The following is a 17,938-nucleotide window of genomic DNA, read 5'->3' on the forward strand; positions in this document are numbered from 1 at the left end:
GAGTGGTAGAATGGGTGAAACGTAATACTTTGAGGTGGTGTGGGCATGTGGGAAGAATTCAAGACTGGGAGTTTACAAGGAGAGCATATGACAGGATAATCAAAGGGGAGGGTAGGAGAGGAAGACTGCCTGTGACATGGGCAAACAGGATGGAGGAATACTGGAGGGAGAGAAACAGACGAAAAATGAGTGGAATGGTGTATGCGAGGGAGGCATGTAAGGATACCCCTTGATGAGAGTCCCCGGATGGAACAGACATCAGAGATATAGATAGATACATAGATAGATTGACAGATAACTCATTCTTTGTAACTCTAGATTTTTCTGCTGTGAGCACCATTTTGGCAAAATTGTAGGAGTAGTAGATAAAAGTATAGGGGATAGGGGAGAAAGAATACTTCCCACGCATTCCTCACATGTCGTAGAAGGCAACTAAAGGGGACAGGAGCAGGGGGCCAGAAACCCTTCCCTCCTTGTATCTTAACTTTCTAAAAGGGGAAACAGAAGAAGAAGTCACGCGGGGAGTGCTCATCCTCCTCGAAGGCTCAGACTTGGGTGTCTAAATGTGTGTGGATGTAACCAAGATGAGAAAAAAGGAGAGATAGGTAGTATGTTTCAGGAAAGGAACCTGGATGTTTTGGCTCTGAGTGAAACGAAGCTCAAGGGTAAAGGGGAAGAGTGGTTTGGGAATGTCTTGGGAGTAAAGTCAGGGGTTAGTGAGAGGACAAGAGCAAGGGAAGGAGTAGCACTTTTCCTGAAACAGGTGTTGTGGGAGTATGTGATAGAGTGTAAGATGGTAAATTCTAGATTGATATGGGTAAAACTGAAAGTTGATGGAGAGAGATGGGTGATTATTGGTGCATATGCACCTGGGAATGAGAAGAAAGATCATGAGAGGCAAGTGCTTTGGGAGCAGCTGAATGAGTGTGTTAGTGGTTTTGATGCACGAGACCGGGTTATAGTGATGGGTGATTTGAATGCAAAGGTGAGTAAAGAGGCAGTTGAGGGAATAATTGGTATACATGGGTTGTTCAGTGTTGTAAATGGAAATGGTGAAGAGCTTGCAGATTTATGTGCTGAAAAAGGACTGGTGATTGGGAATACCTGGTTTAAAAAGCGAGATATACATAAAAGTAGGAGAGATGGCCATAGAGCGTTATTGGATTATGCGTTAATTGATAGGCGCACGAAAGAGAGATTTTTGGATGTTAATGTGCTGAGAGGTGCAACTGGAAGGCTGTCTGATCATTATCTTGTGAAGGCGAAGGTGAAGATTTGTAGGGGTTTTCAGAAAAGAAGAGAGAATGTTGGGGTGAAGAGAGTGGTGAGAGTGAGCGAGCTTGGGAAGGAGACTTGTGTGAGGAAGTACCAGGAGAGATTGAGAACAGAATGGAAAAAGGTGAGAACAAAGGAGGTAGGGGGAGTGGGGGAGGAATGGGATGTATTTAGGGAAGCAGTGATGGCTTGCACAAAAGATGCTTGTGGCATGAGAAGCATGGGAGGTGGGTTGATTAGAAAGGGTAGTGAGTGGTGGGATGAAGAAGTAAGATTAATAGTGAAAGAGAAGAGAGAGGCATTTGGACGATTTTTGCAGGGAAAAAATGCAAATGAGTGAGAGATGTATAATAAAAAAAAGAGGCAGGAGGTCAAGAGAAAGGTGCAAGAGGTGAAAAAGACAGCAAATGAGAGTTGGGGTGAGAGAGTATCATTAAATTTTAGGGAAAATAAAAAAATGTTTTGGAAGGAGGTAAATAAAGTGCATAAGACAAGGGAGCAAATGGGAACTTCAGTGAAGGGGGCTAATGGGGAGGTGATAACAAGTAGTGGTGATGTGAGAGGGAGGCTGGAGTGAGTATTTTGAAGGTTTGTTGAATGTGTTTCATGATAGAGTGGCAGATATAGGGTGTTTCGGTTGAGGTGGTGTGCAAAGTGAGAAGGTTAGGGAAAATGATTTGGTAAATAGAGAAGAGGTAGTAAAATCTTTGCGGAAGATGAAAGCAGGCAAGGCAGCAGGTTTGGATGGTATTGCAGTGGAATTTATCAAAAAAGGGGGTTACTGTATTGTTGATTGGTTGGTAAGGTGATTTAATGTATGTATGATTCATGGTGAGGTGCCTGAGGATTGGCGGAATGCTTGTATAGTGCCATTGTACAAAGGCAAAGGGGATAAGAGTGAGTGCTCATATTACAGAGGTATAAGTTTGTTGAGTATTCCTGGTAAATTATTTGGGAGGGTATTGATTGAGACGGTGAAGGCATGTACAGAGAATCAGATTGGGGAAGAGCAGTGTGGTTTCAGAAGTGGTAGACGATGTGTGGATCAGGTGTTTGCTTTGAAGAATGTATGTGAGAAATACTTAGAAAAGCAAATGGATTTGTATGTAGCATTTATGGATCTGGAGAAGGCATATGATAGAGTTGATAGAGATGCTCTGTGGAAGGTATTAAGAATATATGGTGTGGGAGGCAAGTTGTTAGAAGCAGTGAAAAGTTTTTATCGAGGATGTAAGGCATGAGTACGTGTAGGAAGAGAGGAAAGTGATTGGTTCTCAGTGAATGTAGGTTTGCGGCAGGGGTGTGTGATGTCTCCATGGTTGTTTAATTTGTTTATGGATTGGGTTGTTAGGGAGGTGAATGCAAGAGTTTTGGAAAGATGGGCAAGTATGCAGTCTGTTGTGGATGAGAGAGCTTGGGAGGTGAGTCAGTTGTTGTTCGCTGATGATACAGCACTGGTGACTGATTCATGTGAGAAACTGCAGAAGCTGGTGACTGAGTTTGGCAAAGTGTGTGAAAGAAGAAAGTTAAGAGTAAATGTGAATAAGAGCAAGGTTATTAGGTACAGTAGGGTTGAGGGTCAAGTCAATTGGGAGGTAAGATTGAATGGAGAAAAACTGGAGGAAGTAAAGTGTTTTAGGTATCTGGGAGTGGATCTGGCAGTGGATGGAATCAAGGAAGCGAAAGTGAATCATAGGGTGGGGGAGGGGGTGAAAATTCTGGGAGCCTTGAAGAATGTGTGGAAGTCGAGAACATTATCTCGGAGGGCAAAAATGGGTATGTTTGAAGGAATAGTGGTTCCAACAATGTTGTATGGTTGCGAGGCGTGGGCTATGGATAGAGTAGTGCACAGGAGGGTGGATGTGCTGGAAATGAGATGTTTGAGGACAAAATGTGGTGTGAGGTGGTTTGATCGAGTAAGTAATGTAAGGGTAAGAGAGATGTGTGGAAACAAAAAGAGTGTGGTTGAGAGAGCAGAAGAGGGTGTTTTGAATTGGTTTGGTCACATGGAGAGAATGAGTGAGGAAAGATTGACCAAGATGATATGTGTCAGAGGTGGTGGGAATGAGGAGAAGTGGGAGACTAAATTGGAGGTGGAAAGATGAAGTGAAAAAGATTTTGAGTGATCGGGGCCTGAACATGCAGGAGGGTGAAAGGCGTGCAAGGAATAGAGTGAATTGGAACGAAGTGGTATACCGGGGTCGACGTGCTGTCAATGGATTCAACCAGGGCATGTGAAGCGCCTGGGGTAAACTATGGAAAGTTCTGTGGGGCCTGGATGTGGAAAGGGAGCTGTGGTTTCGGTGCATTATTACATGACAGCTAGAGAATGAGTGTGAACAAATGGGGCCTTTGTTGTCTTTTCCTAGCGCTACCTCGCACACATGAGGGGGGGAGGGGGTTGTTATTCTATGTGTGGCGAGGTGGCGATGATAATGGATAAAGGCAGACAGTATGAATTATGTACATGTGTATATATGTATATGTCTGTGTGTGTATATATATACATGTGTACATTGAGATGTATAGGTATGTATATTTGCGTGTGTGGACGTGTATGTATATACATCTGCATATGGGTGGGTTGGGCCATTCTTTTGTCTGTTTCCTTGCGCTACCTCGCTAACGCGGGAGACAGCGACAAAGCAAAATAATTAAATAGGAACATTTGGGCAGAACCATTCGGCACAGACATTAGGTGGAAGTAATAGGTAGGCACATTAAGCAGAAGCATTAGGTAGAAGTAAGTAAGAAAAATAGGTAGGAGCATCTGCAAACATTGTGTTAAGTGTTGCTCTCTGCTGGTGGCCTGTTAAGGGTGAGGCACTGAAGGCTAAGAAGCAGCACCGATGTTCACTACTTATGAAGACTTGCAGTAGCCACCCCTCTGAGGGAGTTCTAACGGGAACAGGCATCAGAGATACTGACAGATAGATAGATAGACCCAGTGAACCAATCCTCTCCAAGTAAAGGTCTGACAAATAAATACTAAGATATCTTATATGCAAAGGACAAAAATGGTGGAATCCTTTGGCAGTAAAACTTTCACAGTTACCATATAAATATTTCTACCCTAGACTGATTAACAGTAGCTAGGGTATCCTAAGACCCCTTCAATGGGGCTTCTCATAGCACATCAGGCAGGACCACAGATCATGATGTACTGTGATGTTGTGTGTTTGTCTTTGTGAGGTGCATGCAGAAGAAGAAAGTAGCCCTCAGGGTTGGTGTGATATGAATCAATTTTTGTAAAGATGAAGTGATCAGCATAAAGATGAGAAGGTATAGCCCATACTTGTCGGAGAAGCGTCATTTCAGATGGCTGCATGGCTGTTGGAGAAGAATTTTAAGACTGAATAAGGAGGCTTATGATCAGTGATTGTTAAATCATTACTATATGAATATTTTTGTCAATGTTGTGGTCATGGGGGGGGGGGGATCTCAGAATAGGTTTCTTAACGTAAGAGACATTTGGTAGGCTTGCTATTTCTGCTTGGGTGTTGGTGGTTGGTTGTGATGTGGTTTGGTTGGGGGAGTTGTGTGCTGCTGCAAAGAACAGGGGGCTGAATGTGTTGAGGTGCAATCAAGGAGTGTTTTTGTTTTATTGTGCAGGTGTTGGATATTTGTGACTGCCAGGTAATCAGTGATTATTGAGTCCTGTCTTCTGTGTGGTATGCAGGTTTGTTTCACTTGCTTCTGGAAGTGTTGATAACCAAGCAGGTTAGACATAGCTTAGTAAGGAGTGAATGAACCTTTAGCAGATGATACTGTGGGACTCTTGTTCCTATTTGAAGTTGGTGCCAGTAAGTGTTCTGATGGTATTAGTTTGTTTAAAGGATCTGTGTTGGTGTCTATGGTGTAGGTAGTGAATGTCATGAGGATTTTATGAGATACTTAGTATAGTTGAAGTTTTGTTGAGTGAGAGTGGCTGATCACTGAGGGCTATGAAAGAGGGGATGTTGAACTCCTGTTAGTCAAGGGTTAAGGGGTGACCAGGGAATTTTGTGGGGATGCAGACATTATGTAACTATAGTAACTATAGGCTAAAAAGCAGCACTGATGTTCACTACTTATGGAGACTATTGCAGTAGCCATCCCTTTTAGGGAGTTCTAGCGGGAACAGGCATCAGAGATATTGACATTCGACACATTCAGCCCCCTGTTCTTTGCAGCAGCACACAACTCCCCAAACCAAACCACATCACAACCAACCACCCTATCCCTGGGGATAGGGGAGAAAGAATATTTCCCACGCATTTCTCACGTGTCGTAGAAGGCAACTAAAGGGGAGGGGAGCAGGGGGCTGGAACCCTCCCCTCCTTGTATTTTAAATTTCTAAAAGGGGAAACAGAAGAAGGAGTCACGCATGGAGTGCTCATCCTCCTCAAAGGCTCAGATTGGGGTATCTAAATGTGTGTGGACGGAAAAGACGGAAAAAAAGGAGAGAGAGGTAGTATGTTTGAGGAAAGGAACCTGGATGTTTTGGCTTTGAGTGAAACGAAGCTCAAAGGTAAAGGGGAAGAGTGGTTTGGGAATGTCTTGGGAGTAAAGTCAGGAGTTAGTGAGAGGACAAGAGCAAGGGAAGGAGTAGCACTACTCCTGAAACAGGAGTGGTGGGAATATGTGATAGAGTGTAAGAAAGTAAATTCTACTCTAGATTGATATGGGTAAAACTGAAAGTGGATGGAGAGAGATGTGTGGTTATGGGGGCATATGCACCTGGGCATGAGAAGAAACATCATGAGAGGCAAGTGTTTTGGGAGCAGCTGAGACAGTGTGCTAGTAGTTTTGATGCACGAGACCGGGTTATAGTGATGGGTGATTTGAATGCAAAGGCGAGTAATGTGGCAGTTGAGGGAATAATTGGTGTAAATGGGGTGTTCAGCATTGTAAATGGAAATGGTGGAGAGCTTGTAGATTTATGTGCTGAAAAAGGACTGGTGATTGGGAATACCTGGTTTAAAAAGAGAGATGTACATAAGTATACGTGTGTAAGTAGGAGAGATGGCCAGAGAGCATTATTGGATTATGTGTTAATTAATAGGCGCGTGAGAGAGACTTTTGGATATTAATGTGCTGAGAGGTGCAACTGGAGGGATGTCTGATCATTATCTTGTGGAGGCGAAGGTGAAGATTTGTAGATGTTTTCAAAAAAGAAGAGAGAATGTTGGGGTGAAGAGAGTGGTGAGAGTAAGTGAGCTTGGGAAGGAGACTTGTGTGAGGAAGTACCAGGAGACACTGAGTACAGAATGGAAAAAGGTGAGAACATAGGATGCAAGGGGAGTGGGGGAGGAATGGGATGTATTTAGGGAAGCAGTGATGGCATGTGCAAAAGATGCTTGTGGCATGAGAAGTGTGGGAGGTGGGCAGATTCGAAAGGGTAGTGAGTGGTGGGATGAAGAAGTAAGATTATTAGTGAAAGAGAAGAGAGAGGCATTTGGACGACTTTTGCAGGGAAATAATGCAAATGAGTGGGAGATGTATAAAAGAAAGAGACAGGAGGTCAAGAGAAAGGTGCAAGTGGTGCAAAAGATGGCAAATGAGAGTTGGGGTGAGAGAGTATCATTAAATTTTAGGGAGAATAAAAAAAACATTTTGGAAGGAGGTAAACAAAGTGCGTAAGACAAGGGAGCGAATGGGAACTTCAGTGAAGGGCGCTAATGGGGAGGTGATAACAAGTAGTGGTGATGTGAGAAGGAGATGGAGTGAGTATTTTGAAGGTATGTTGAATGTGTTTCATGATAGAGTGGCAGATATAGGGTGTTTTGGTCAAGGCGGTGTGCAAAGTGAGAGGGTTAGGGAAAATGATTTGGTAAACAGAGAAGAGGTAGTAAAAGCTTTGCAGAAGATGAAAGCAGGCAAGGCAGCGGGTTTGGATGGTATTGCAGTGGACTTTATCATAAAAGGGGGTGACTATTGTTGACTGGTTGGTAAGGTTATTTAATGTATGTATGACTCATGGTGAGGTGCCTGAGGATTGGCGGAATGCTTGCATAGTGCCAGTGTACAAAGACAAAGGGGATAAAAGTGAGTGCTCAAATTACAGAGGTATATGTTTGTTGAATATTCCTGGGAAATTATATGGGAGGGTATTGATTGAGAGGGTGGAGGCATGTACAGAGCATCAGATTGGGGAAGAGCAGTGTGGTTTCAGAAGTGGTAGAGGATGTGTGGATCAGGTGTTTGCTTTGAAGAATGTTTGTGAGAAATACTTAGAAAAGCAAATGGATTTGTATGTAGCATTTATGGATCAGGAGAAGGCATATGATAGAGTTGATAGAGATGCTCTGTGGAAGGTATTAAGAATATATGGTGTGGGAGGCAAGTTGTTAGAAGCAGTGAAAAGTTTTTATTGAGGACGTAAGGCATGTGTATGTGTAGGATGAGAGGAAAGTGATTGGTTCTCAGTGAATGTAGTTTTGCGGCAGGGGTGTGTGATGTCTCCATGGTTGTTTAATTTGTTTATGGATGGGGTTGTTAGGGAGGTGAATGCAAGAGTTTTGGAAAGAGGGGCAAGTATGCAGTCTGTTGGGGATGAGAGAGCTTGGGAAGTGAGTCAGTTGTTGTTCGCTGATGATACAGCGCTGGTGGCTGATTCATGTGAGAAACTGCAAAAGCTGGTGACTGAGTTTGGTAAAGTGTGTGAAAGAAGAAAGCAGAGAGTAAATGTGAATAAGAGCAAGGGTATTAGGTACAGTAGGGTTGAGGGTCAAGTCAATTGGGAGGTAAGACTGAATGGAGAAAAACTGGAGGAAGTGAAGTGTTTTAGATATCTGGGAATGGATTTGGCAGTGGATGGAACCATGGAAGCGGAAGTGAATCATAGGGTGGGGGAGGGGGCGAAAGTTCTGGAAGTGTTGAAGAATGTGTGGAAGTCGAGAACATTATCTCGGAAAGCAAAAATGGGTATGTTTGAAGGAATAGAGGTTCCAACAATGTTATATGGTTGCGAGGCATGGGCTATGGATAGAGTTGTGCACAGGAGGGTGGATGTGCTGGAAATGAGATGTTTGAGGACAATATGTGGTGTGCGGTGGTTTGATCGAGTAAGTAACAATAGGGTAAGAGAGGTGTGTGGTAATAAAAAGAGTGTAGTTGAGAGAGCAGAAGAGGGTGTTTTGAAAGGTTTGGTTACATGGAGAGAATGTGTGAGGAGAGATTGACCAAGAGGATATATGTGTCAGAGGTGGAGGGAACGAGGAGAAGTGGGAGACCAAACTGGAGGTGGAAAGATGGAGTGAAAAAGATTTTGAGTGATCGGGGCCTGAACATGCAGGAGGGTGAAAGGCGTGCAAGGAATAGAGTGAATTGGAATGATGTGGTATACCGGGGTCGACGTGCTGTCAATGGATTGAACCAGGGCAAGTGAAGCGTCTGGGGTAAACCATGGAAAGATCTGTGGGGCCTGTATGTGGAAAGGGAGCTGTGGTTTCGGTGCATTATTACATGACAGCTAGAGACTGAGTGTGAGCGAATGTGGCCTTTGTTGTCTTTTCCTAGCGCTACCTCGCACACATGAGGGGGGGGAGTTGTTATTTCATGTGTGGCGAGGTGGCGATGGGAATGAATAAAGGCAGACAGTATGAATTATGTACATGTGTATATATGTATATGTCTGTGTGTGTGTGTATATATATGTATACGTTGAGATGTATAGGTATGTATATTTGCGTGTGTGGACGTGCATGTATATACATGTGTATGTGGGTGGGTAGGGCCATTCTTTCTTCTGTTTCCTTGCGCTACCTCGCTAATGCGGGAGACAGCGACAAAGCAAAATAAAATAAACAATAATATGAGTAATGTGAATTTATATGCTGGCAAAGCAAAGGTGGCTCCTCTGGTGAGGGCTTGAGTGAGGAATGAAAAATAGCAAGTATATCCCTTACCCGACATACGTCCAGGTTCCATCCTGACTGACCAGTCGGATCTCGAAATGGATGTGCGTCAGACACATGTCAGCATGGCATGTAGAATTTGTATACCTGTACAGCATTCTTTTATCCTACTCAATTTCTATCATGATTTTCTCATTATTTTATTAACCAGCTTTATCATATGACTCTTTAATTCATGTTTCATCATTTTCATATAGTTATCTATGCATTTTTTCCTATCATATGTAAGGATGTTTGTAAAACGCACAGATCGCAATTAGGGGAAAGCCTACTAAAAGGTATTGCATGGTTGGCTATAAAAGCCAGAGAACTTGCTCTACAAAGATCTTTGAATTCTTTTTTATCTTTTACATTCTTTCCTTAACTTATATGAAATTTTGAATGCCTGGTGTCAGAGGCAGCCTCCCAGATACATCAGGGCTGTCATTTCTAGTTCAACTAATGCATATCCAGAGAAAACAGAGGTTAAAACTGCATACACTGCTTATGTAAGTGACTCCTGGAGAATAAAGCTTACATATCCTAAGTCATATATTCTAAGACACCAACTTCACCTCATGAAAATGTTTCTGTATATAAAGGAAATAGATGTTATGAAAGATAGGTAAATATATACAAGAATAAGGCAAATGTCTATGGTAAACCATAGGTTATATGGATGGACAAGACAGTGCAAGCTGAAATTACAAAAAAGTGTAACTGCAGTTATGGAGAATGAAAGGAATGCTTTGCAGAACTGATACTACTACACAAATAAAATACATTTTCTTGACTATATTCACACTGTGGAAAGAAGCATATATGATCTCACCTGTAATAAGTTCAACTGGAACACGTTCCATCAGTAAATCCATTACCATGATTCGAGATGTAACAAACAACACCCCACCCTGATGGTAGATCTGTGACCTGAAAAAGTCCTCTTTAAATCCATGAATTAAATACAGAAGAAAAGTTGTTTCTAATGACAATTAAAGTTACTTTCATCAAAACAATGTACAGAAAGATTCTAAGTTTTTGGCCACTCAAGACAATATCATGTTAAAGCAATTTATCAAATGAAAAAATTAACAACTAAACACCTATGCAATTTAAGCCTCTAGGGACAACTAAAACTTATACATCATATGATTCAGTGTTACAGAGTTACAAAAATCACGAACAAAAATTCAGAACCTAATCATGGCAATTATTTCATATGACTTCAGAAACACTGAATCTATGGACTGCCAATCTGAAAATGAGTTCTACATCTAAATTGGAAAATTGTGATACCTCGGTGAAATCTTTAATGTGTGATGTCTCCATGGTTGTTTAATTTGTTAATGGATGGGGTTGTCAGGGAGGTGAATGCAAGAGTTTTGGAAAGAGGGGCAAGTATGCAGTCTGTTGTGGATGAGAGAGCTTGGGAAGTGTGTCAGTTGTTCACTGATGATACAGCGCTGGTGGCTGATTCGGGTGAGAAACTGCAGAAGCTGGTGACTGAGTTTGGGAAAGTGTGCAGAACAAGAAAGCTAAGAGTAAATGTGAATAAGAGCAAGGTTATTAGGTACAGTAGGGTTGAGGGACAAGTCAATTGGGAGGTAAGTTTGAATGGAGAAAAACTGGAGGAAGTGAAGTGTTTTAGATATCTGGGAGTGGATTTGGCAGCGGATGGAACCATGGAAGCGGAAGTGAATCATAGGGTGGGGGAGGGGGTGAAAGTTCTGGTAGCATTGAAGAATGTGTGGAAGTCGAGAACATTATCTTGGAAAGCAAAAATGGGTATGTTTGAAGGAATAGTGGTTCCAACAATCTTATGTGGTTGCGAGGTGTGGTCTATAGATAGAGATGTATGGAGGAGGGTGGATGTGCTGGAAATGAGATATTTGAGGACAATATGTGGTGTGAGGTGGTTTGATCGAGTAAGTAATAATAGGATAAGAGAGATGTCTGGTAATAAAAAGAATGTGGTTGAGAGAGTAGAAAAGGGTGTTTTGAAATGGTTTGGTCACATGGAGAGAATGAGTGAGGAAAGATTGACCAAGAGGATATGCATGTCAGAGGTGGAGGGAACAAGCAGTGGGAGACCAGATTGGAGGAGGAAAGATGGATTGAAAAAGATTTTGAGTGATTGGGGCCTGAACATGCAGGAGGGTGAAAGGCGTGCAAGGAATAGAGTGAATTGGAAAAATGTGGTATACCAGGGTCGACGTGCTGTCAATGGATTGAACCAGGGCATGTGAAGTGTCTGGAGTAACCCATGGAAAGTTCTGTGGGGCCAGAATGTGGAAAGGGAGCTGTGGTTTTGGTGCATTATTACATGACAGCTAGAGACTGAGTGTGAACGAATGTGGCCTTTGTTGTCTTTTCCTAGCACTACCTCGAGCATATGCGGGGGGAGGGGGTTGTTATTTCATGTGTGGCAGGGTGGCGATGGGAATGAATAAAGGCAGACAGTATGTATTATGCACACATGTATATATGTATATGTCTGTGTGTGTACATATATGTATATGCTGAGATGTATAGGTATGTATATTTGCGTGTGTGGACGTGTATGTATATACATGTGTAGGTGGGAGACAGCGACAAAGTAAAATAAATAAAAAAAAACAAATACTTCTATGTTAATACAAATAACACATCAAGGCAGAAAACATCAATTCTTGATGAATTGGTCTTGTGGTAAACATTAATCTTTTCCTAATCATATATAATTACCTCAAAACCCCTATGGTAACAGCACCTGGAGTTACTCCAGGACCTCCTTCCCAAGAGCTCCAGCATTCCAAGGTTACAATGCTTGCAGTACTAGAAAAATGATGTACACCTTTGGGGTGATACTTCTTTGATGAGACTGTACTCTGTCTATGATACAGCCTCCCAAAGGTGACTTTTCATTCACAGTGTAACCTCAAGCATGTGGAGTTCAGTAACACTTTTAATCATTTAAATCTCTCTCCATAATTACCCCAGTCCCAATTTCTTTGAAAGATTCCTGGTGCTACATAGGACCTCTTTCTAAAGGTCCCTGCATCCCAAGGCTGCACTACTTACAGTAACATGGAAATTGCAACTTATTTGGAATGAAAGATTTTTGATGGGACTGCTCTTCCAAAGATAAAACTTTGCAATATCTTACAACTATTCATACTTTTCATTCTGGAAGGAGATAAATAATGTGCATAAGACAAGAGAACAAATGGGAACACTGGTGGAGAGGGCAAGTGAGGAAGTAATAACAGGTAGTGATGAAGTGAGGAGGAGATGGAGTGAGCATTTTGAAGGTTTGTTAAATGTGTTTGATGATAGAGTGGCAGATATAGGGTGTTTAGGTCAGGGTGGTGGGTGAAGTGATAGAGTCTGGGAGAATGGTTTGGTTAAGAAATAAGAGGTAGTGACAGCTTTGCGGAAGATGAAAGCCGGCAAGGCAGCAGGTTTGGATGGTATTGCAGTGGAATTCATTATAAAACAGGGTGAGCATGTTGTTTATTGGTTGGTAAGGATATTCAATGTATGTAGGACCATGGTGAAGTGCCTAAGGATTGGTGGAATGCATACAGAGTGCCACTGTACAAAGGCAAAGGGGATAAAGGCGAGTGTTCATACTAAAAAGGCAAGAGTTTGTTGAATATTCCTGGAAGGGTATTGATTGAGAGGGTGAAGGCATGTACAGAGCATCAGACTGGGTAAGAGCAGCATGGTTTCAGAAGTGGTAGAGGATGTGTGGATCAGGTGTTTGCTTTGAAGAATGTATGTTAGAAATACTTAGAAAAACAGATGGATTTGTATATAGCACTTATGGATCTAGAGAAGACATATGATAGGGTTGATAGAGATGCTTTGTGGAAGGTTTTAAGAGTATATGGTTTAAGAGGTACGTTGCTAGAAGCAATGAAAAGTTTTTACCAAGGATGTATGGCATGTGTACAAGTAGGAAGAGAGAAGAGTGACTAGTTCCCAGTGAATGTCAGGTCTACAGTAGGGGTTTGTGATGTCCCCTTTGTTGTTCAATTCATCTATGGATGGGTTGGTTGGAGAGATAAATGCAAGAGTTTTGGAGAGAGGGTTTTGGAGAGAGGGGTGAGTATGCAGTCTGCTGGGGATGAGAGGAATTGGGAAGTCAGTCAGTTGTTGTTCGCCAATAATACAGCTCTATTGGCTGATTCGAGTGACAAACTCCAGAAGTTGGTGACTGAGTGTGGAAAAGTGTATGAAAGGAGAAAGTTGAAAGTAAATGTGAATAAGAGCAAGGTTATTAGGTTCAGTAGAGTTGAGGGACAAGTTAACTGGGATGTAAGTTTGAATGAAGAAAAGCAGGAAGAAGTGAAGTGTTTTAGATAACTGGGAGTGGACTTAGCAGCAGATGGAACCATGGAAGCACAAGTGAGTCACAGGTTGGGGGAGGGGGTGAAGGTTCTGAGAGCAAGTAAGAATGTGTGGATGTAGAGAACATAATCTCAGAGAGCAAAAATGGGTATGCTTGAAGGAATAGTAGTTCCAACAATGCTATATGGTTGCAAGGCATGGAGGAGGGTGGATGTGTTGGAAATTAAATGTTTGAGGACAATATGTGATGTGAGGGGGTTTCGTTGAGTAAGTAATGAAAGGGTAAAAGAGATAGGTGGAAATAAAAAGTGTGTGGTTGAGATAGCAGAAGAGGGTGTGTTGAAATGGTTTGGATATACAGAGAGAATGAGTGAGAAAAGATTGACGAAGAGGATATATGTGTCAGAGGTGGAGGGAAAAAGGAGAAATGGGAGACAAAAGTGGAGGTGGAAGGATGGAGTGAAAAAGATTCTGAGCGAGCAGGGCCTGAACATACAGGAGGGTGAGAGGTGTGCAAGGAATTAAGTGAACTGGAACAATGAGATTACCAGGGATGATGTACTATCAATACACTAAACCAGGACATGTCAAGCATCTACATTAAGCCAGGGAAAGGTCTATGGGGCCTGGGTGTGAATAGGGAGCTACAGTTTCAGTGCATTACACACGGCAACTACAGATTGAGCGTGAATAAATGTGCATTTTTGTCTGGTTTCCTAGTGCTACCTCACTGAAGTAGAGGGTAGCAATGCTGCCTCCTGTGGGATGGGGTAGCGACAGGAAAGGATGAAGGCAAGTATGAATATGCACATGTGTATATATGTATATGTCTGTATATGTGTTTGCATATGTATGTATATGTTGATATGCACATTTACATGTAAGTATCTGAGCGTACATGGGCGTTTATGTATATACACGTGTATAGGAGTAGATGGGCCAATCTTCGCCTGTTTCCTGGCATTACTTTGCTGATGCAGGAAAAAGCAAGGTATTCAAATTTCTAAAAGGGGAAACAGAAGAAAGTCATGTGGGGACTGTTCATCCTCCTTTAAGGCTCAGATTGGGGTGTCTAAATGTGTGTAGATTTAACCGAGATGAGAAAAAAGGAGACATAGGTAGTATGTCTGAGGAAAGGAACCTGGATGTTTTGGCTCTGAGTGAAACGAAACTCAAGGGTAAAGGGAAGGAGTTGTTTGGGAATATATTGGGAGTAAAGTCAGAGGTTAGTGAGAGGACAAGAGCAAAGGAAGGAGTAACACTACTCCTGAAGCAGGAGTTGTGGGAATATGTGATAGAGTGTACGAAAGTAAACTCTAGATTGATATGGGTAAAACTGAAAGTGGATGGAGAGAGATGGGTGATTATTGGTGCCTATGCACCTGGTAAAGAGAAGAAAGATCATAAGATGCCAGTGATCTGGGAACAGCTGAGTGAGTGTGTCAGTAGCATTGATTCGCGAAACTGGGTTACAGTGATGGGTGATTTAAATGCAAAGGTGAGTAATGTGGCAGTTGAGGATGTAATTGGTGTCAATAGGGTATTCAGTTTTGTAAATGGAAATGGTGAAGAGCTTGTGGATTTGTGTGCTGAAAAAGGATTGGTGATTGGGAATACCTGGTTCAAAATGAAAGATATACATAAGTATACATATGCATGTGAGTAGGAAAGATAGCCTGAGGGTGTTACTGGATTATGTATTAATTGATAGGCATGTAAAAGGATAATGTGCTGAGAAGGGCAGCTAGAGGGATGTCTGATCACTATCATATGGAGGTAAAGGTGAAGATTTGTAAAGGTTTTCAGAAAAGAAGAAAGAATGATGGGGTGAAGAGAGTGGTGAGAGTAAGTGAGCCTGGAAAGGAGACTTACAAGAGGAAGCAGCAGGAGAGATTAAGTGCAGAATGGCAAAAGGTGAGAGAAAATGACGTAAGGGGAGTGGGGAAGGAATGGGAGGTATTTAGGGAAGCAGTGATGGCTTCTGCAAAAGATGCATGTGGCATGAGAAATGTGGGAGGTGGGCAGATTAGATAGGAAAGTGAAAGGTGGGATGAAGAATAAGATTAATAGTGAAAGAGAAGAGAGAGGCATTTGGACGATTTTTTCAAAAAAGTAGTGCAAATGACTAGGAGATGTATAAAAGAAAGTGGCAGGAGGTCAAGAGAAAGGTGCAAGAGAGTTGGGGTGAGAGAGTATCATTAAATTTTATGGAGAATAAAAAGATAATTGGAAGAAAGTAAATAAAAAGCGTAAGACAAGAGAACAAATGGGAACATCGATGATGGGGGCAAATGGGGAGGTAATAACAAGTAGTGATGAAGCGAGACAGAGATGGAGTGAATATTTTGAAGGCTTACTGAATGTGTTTGATGATAGAGTGGCAGATATAGGGTGTTTTGGTTGGGATGGTGTGTAAAGTGAATGGGTCATGGAGAATGGTTTGGTGAACAAAAATGATGATAGAGAAAGCTTTGCGGAAGAGGAAAGCCAGCAAAGCAGAGGGTTTCGATGGTATTGCAGTGAAATTTATTAAAAAAGGGGGTGACTGTGTTGTTGATTGGTTGGTAAGGATATTCAGAATATGTATGGATCATGGTGTGCCTGAGGGCTGGTGGAATGCATGCATAGTGCCATTGTACAAAGACAAAGGGGATAAAGGTGAGTGTTCCAATTATAGAGGTATAAGTTTGTTGAGTATTCCTGGTAAATTATATGGGAGGGTATTGATTGAAAGGGTAAAAGCATATCCAGAGCATCAGATTGGGTTAGAGCAGTGTGGTTTCAGAAGTGGTAGAGGATGTGTGGATCAGGTGTTTGCTTTGAAGAATGTATGTGAGAAATACTTAGTAAAAAAGATGGATTTGTATGTAGCATTTATGGATCTGGAGAAGGCATATGATAGGGTGGATAGAGATGCTTTATGGAAAGTTTTGGGAGGATATGGTGGGGGAGGCAAGTTCCTAGAACCAGTGAAAAGTTTTTACCAAGGCTGTAAGGCATGTGTACAAGCAGGAAGAGAGGAAAGTGACTGGTTTCCAGTGAATGTCCATTTGTGGCAGGGGTGTGTGATGTCTCCATGGTTGTTAAATTTGTTCATGGATGGAGTGGTTAGGGAGGTGAATGCAAGAATTTTGAGGAGAGAAGCATGTATGCAGTCTGTTGTGGATGAGAAGGTTTCAGAAGTGAGTCAGTTGTTTGCTGATGATACATCGGTGGCAGCTGATTCAGGTGAAAAACTACAGAAGTTGGTGACTGAGTTTCGTAAAGTGTGTGAAAGACGAAGCTTGAGAGTAAACATGACTAACAGCAAGGTTATTAGGTTAAGTAGTGTAGAGGGCCAACTTAATTGGGAGGTAAATTTGAATGGAGAAAAACTGGAGAAAGTGAAGTGTTTTAGATATCTGGAAGTAGACTTAACAGGGGATGGAACCATGGAAGCGGAAGTGAGTCAGAGGGTGGGGGAGGGAGCAAAGGTTCTGCAAGCGTTGAAGAATGCGTGGAAGGTGAGAACACTATCTTCGAGAGCAAAAATCGGGATGTTTGAAGGAATAGTGGTTCCAACAATGTTATACGGTTGCAAGACATAGGATAAAGATATGGTTATGCAGAGTAGGGTGGATGTGTTGGAAATCAGATGTCTGAAGACAATATGTAGTGTGAAAATGGTTTGATAGAGTAAGTAATGAAAGGGTGAGAGAGATGTGTGGAAATAAAAAGAGCGTGGTTGAGAGAGCAGAAGAGGGTGTGTTGAAATGGTTTGGACACATGGAGAAAATGAGTAAGAAGAGATTGACAAAAAGGATATATGTGTCAGAGGTGGAGGGAAGAAGCAGAAGTAGGAGACCAAACTGGAGGTGGAGGAATGGAGTGAAAAAGATTTTAAATGATCTGGGCCTGAGCACAGAGGACGGTGAAAGGTATGAGAGAAATAGAGTGAATTGGAACGATGTGTTAAACCAAGGAAGACATGCTGTCAATGGATTCAACCAAGGCATGTAAAGTGTCTGGGGGTAAACCATTTAAAGGTCTGTGGGGCATGGATGTGGAAAGGAAGCTGTGGTTTTGGGCATTATAGAATGACAGTTAGAGACTGAGTGTGAACGAGTGGGGCTTTTGTTGTCTTTCCTAGCGCTAATCTCGCACACATGAGGGGGGAGGGGGATGTTATTCCATGTGTGGCGAGGTGGCGATGGGAATGAATAAAGGCAGACAATGTGAATTGTGTGGATGTGTATATATGTATGTGTCTGCATGATATATATATGTGTACATTGAGATGTATGGGTATGTATGTATGTATGGGGTGTGTGATGTCTCCATGATTGTTTAATTTGTTTATGGATGGGGTTGTTAGGGAGGTAAATGCAAGAGTCCTGGAAAGAGGGGCAAGTATGAAATCTGTTGGGGATGAGAGAGCTTGGGAAGTGAGTCAGTTGTTGTTCGCTGATGATACA

The 17,938-nt window shown here is 42.2% G+C and overlaps 1 protein-coding gene across 1 annotated transcript in view; it reads right to left on the reverse strand.

Annotated features, from left to right (window-relative positions):
- Window positions 1-17,938, reverse strand: part of mei-9 (DNA repair endonuclease XPF mei-9) — a 739,294-nt gene that overhangs the window by 560,265 nt on the left and 161,091 nt on the right. Inside the window, exon 5 of the mRNA XM_071694005.1 lies at window positions 9,985-10,082. Within this exon, the coding sequence (XP_071550106.1) occupies window positions 9,985-10,082 (98 nt within the window). The remainder of the gene's footprint in view (window positions 1-9,984; window positions 10,083-17,938) is intronic.

This window comes from Panulirus ornatus, chromosome 4, assembly GCF_036320965.1.
Source record: "Panulirus ornatus isolate Po-2019 chromosome 4, ASM3632096v1, whole genome shotgun sequence".
NCBI lineage: Eukaryota > Metazoa > Arthropoda > Malacostraca > Decapoda > Palinuridae > Panulirus > Panulirus ornatus.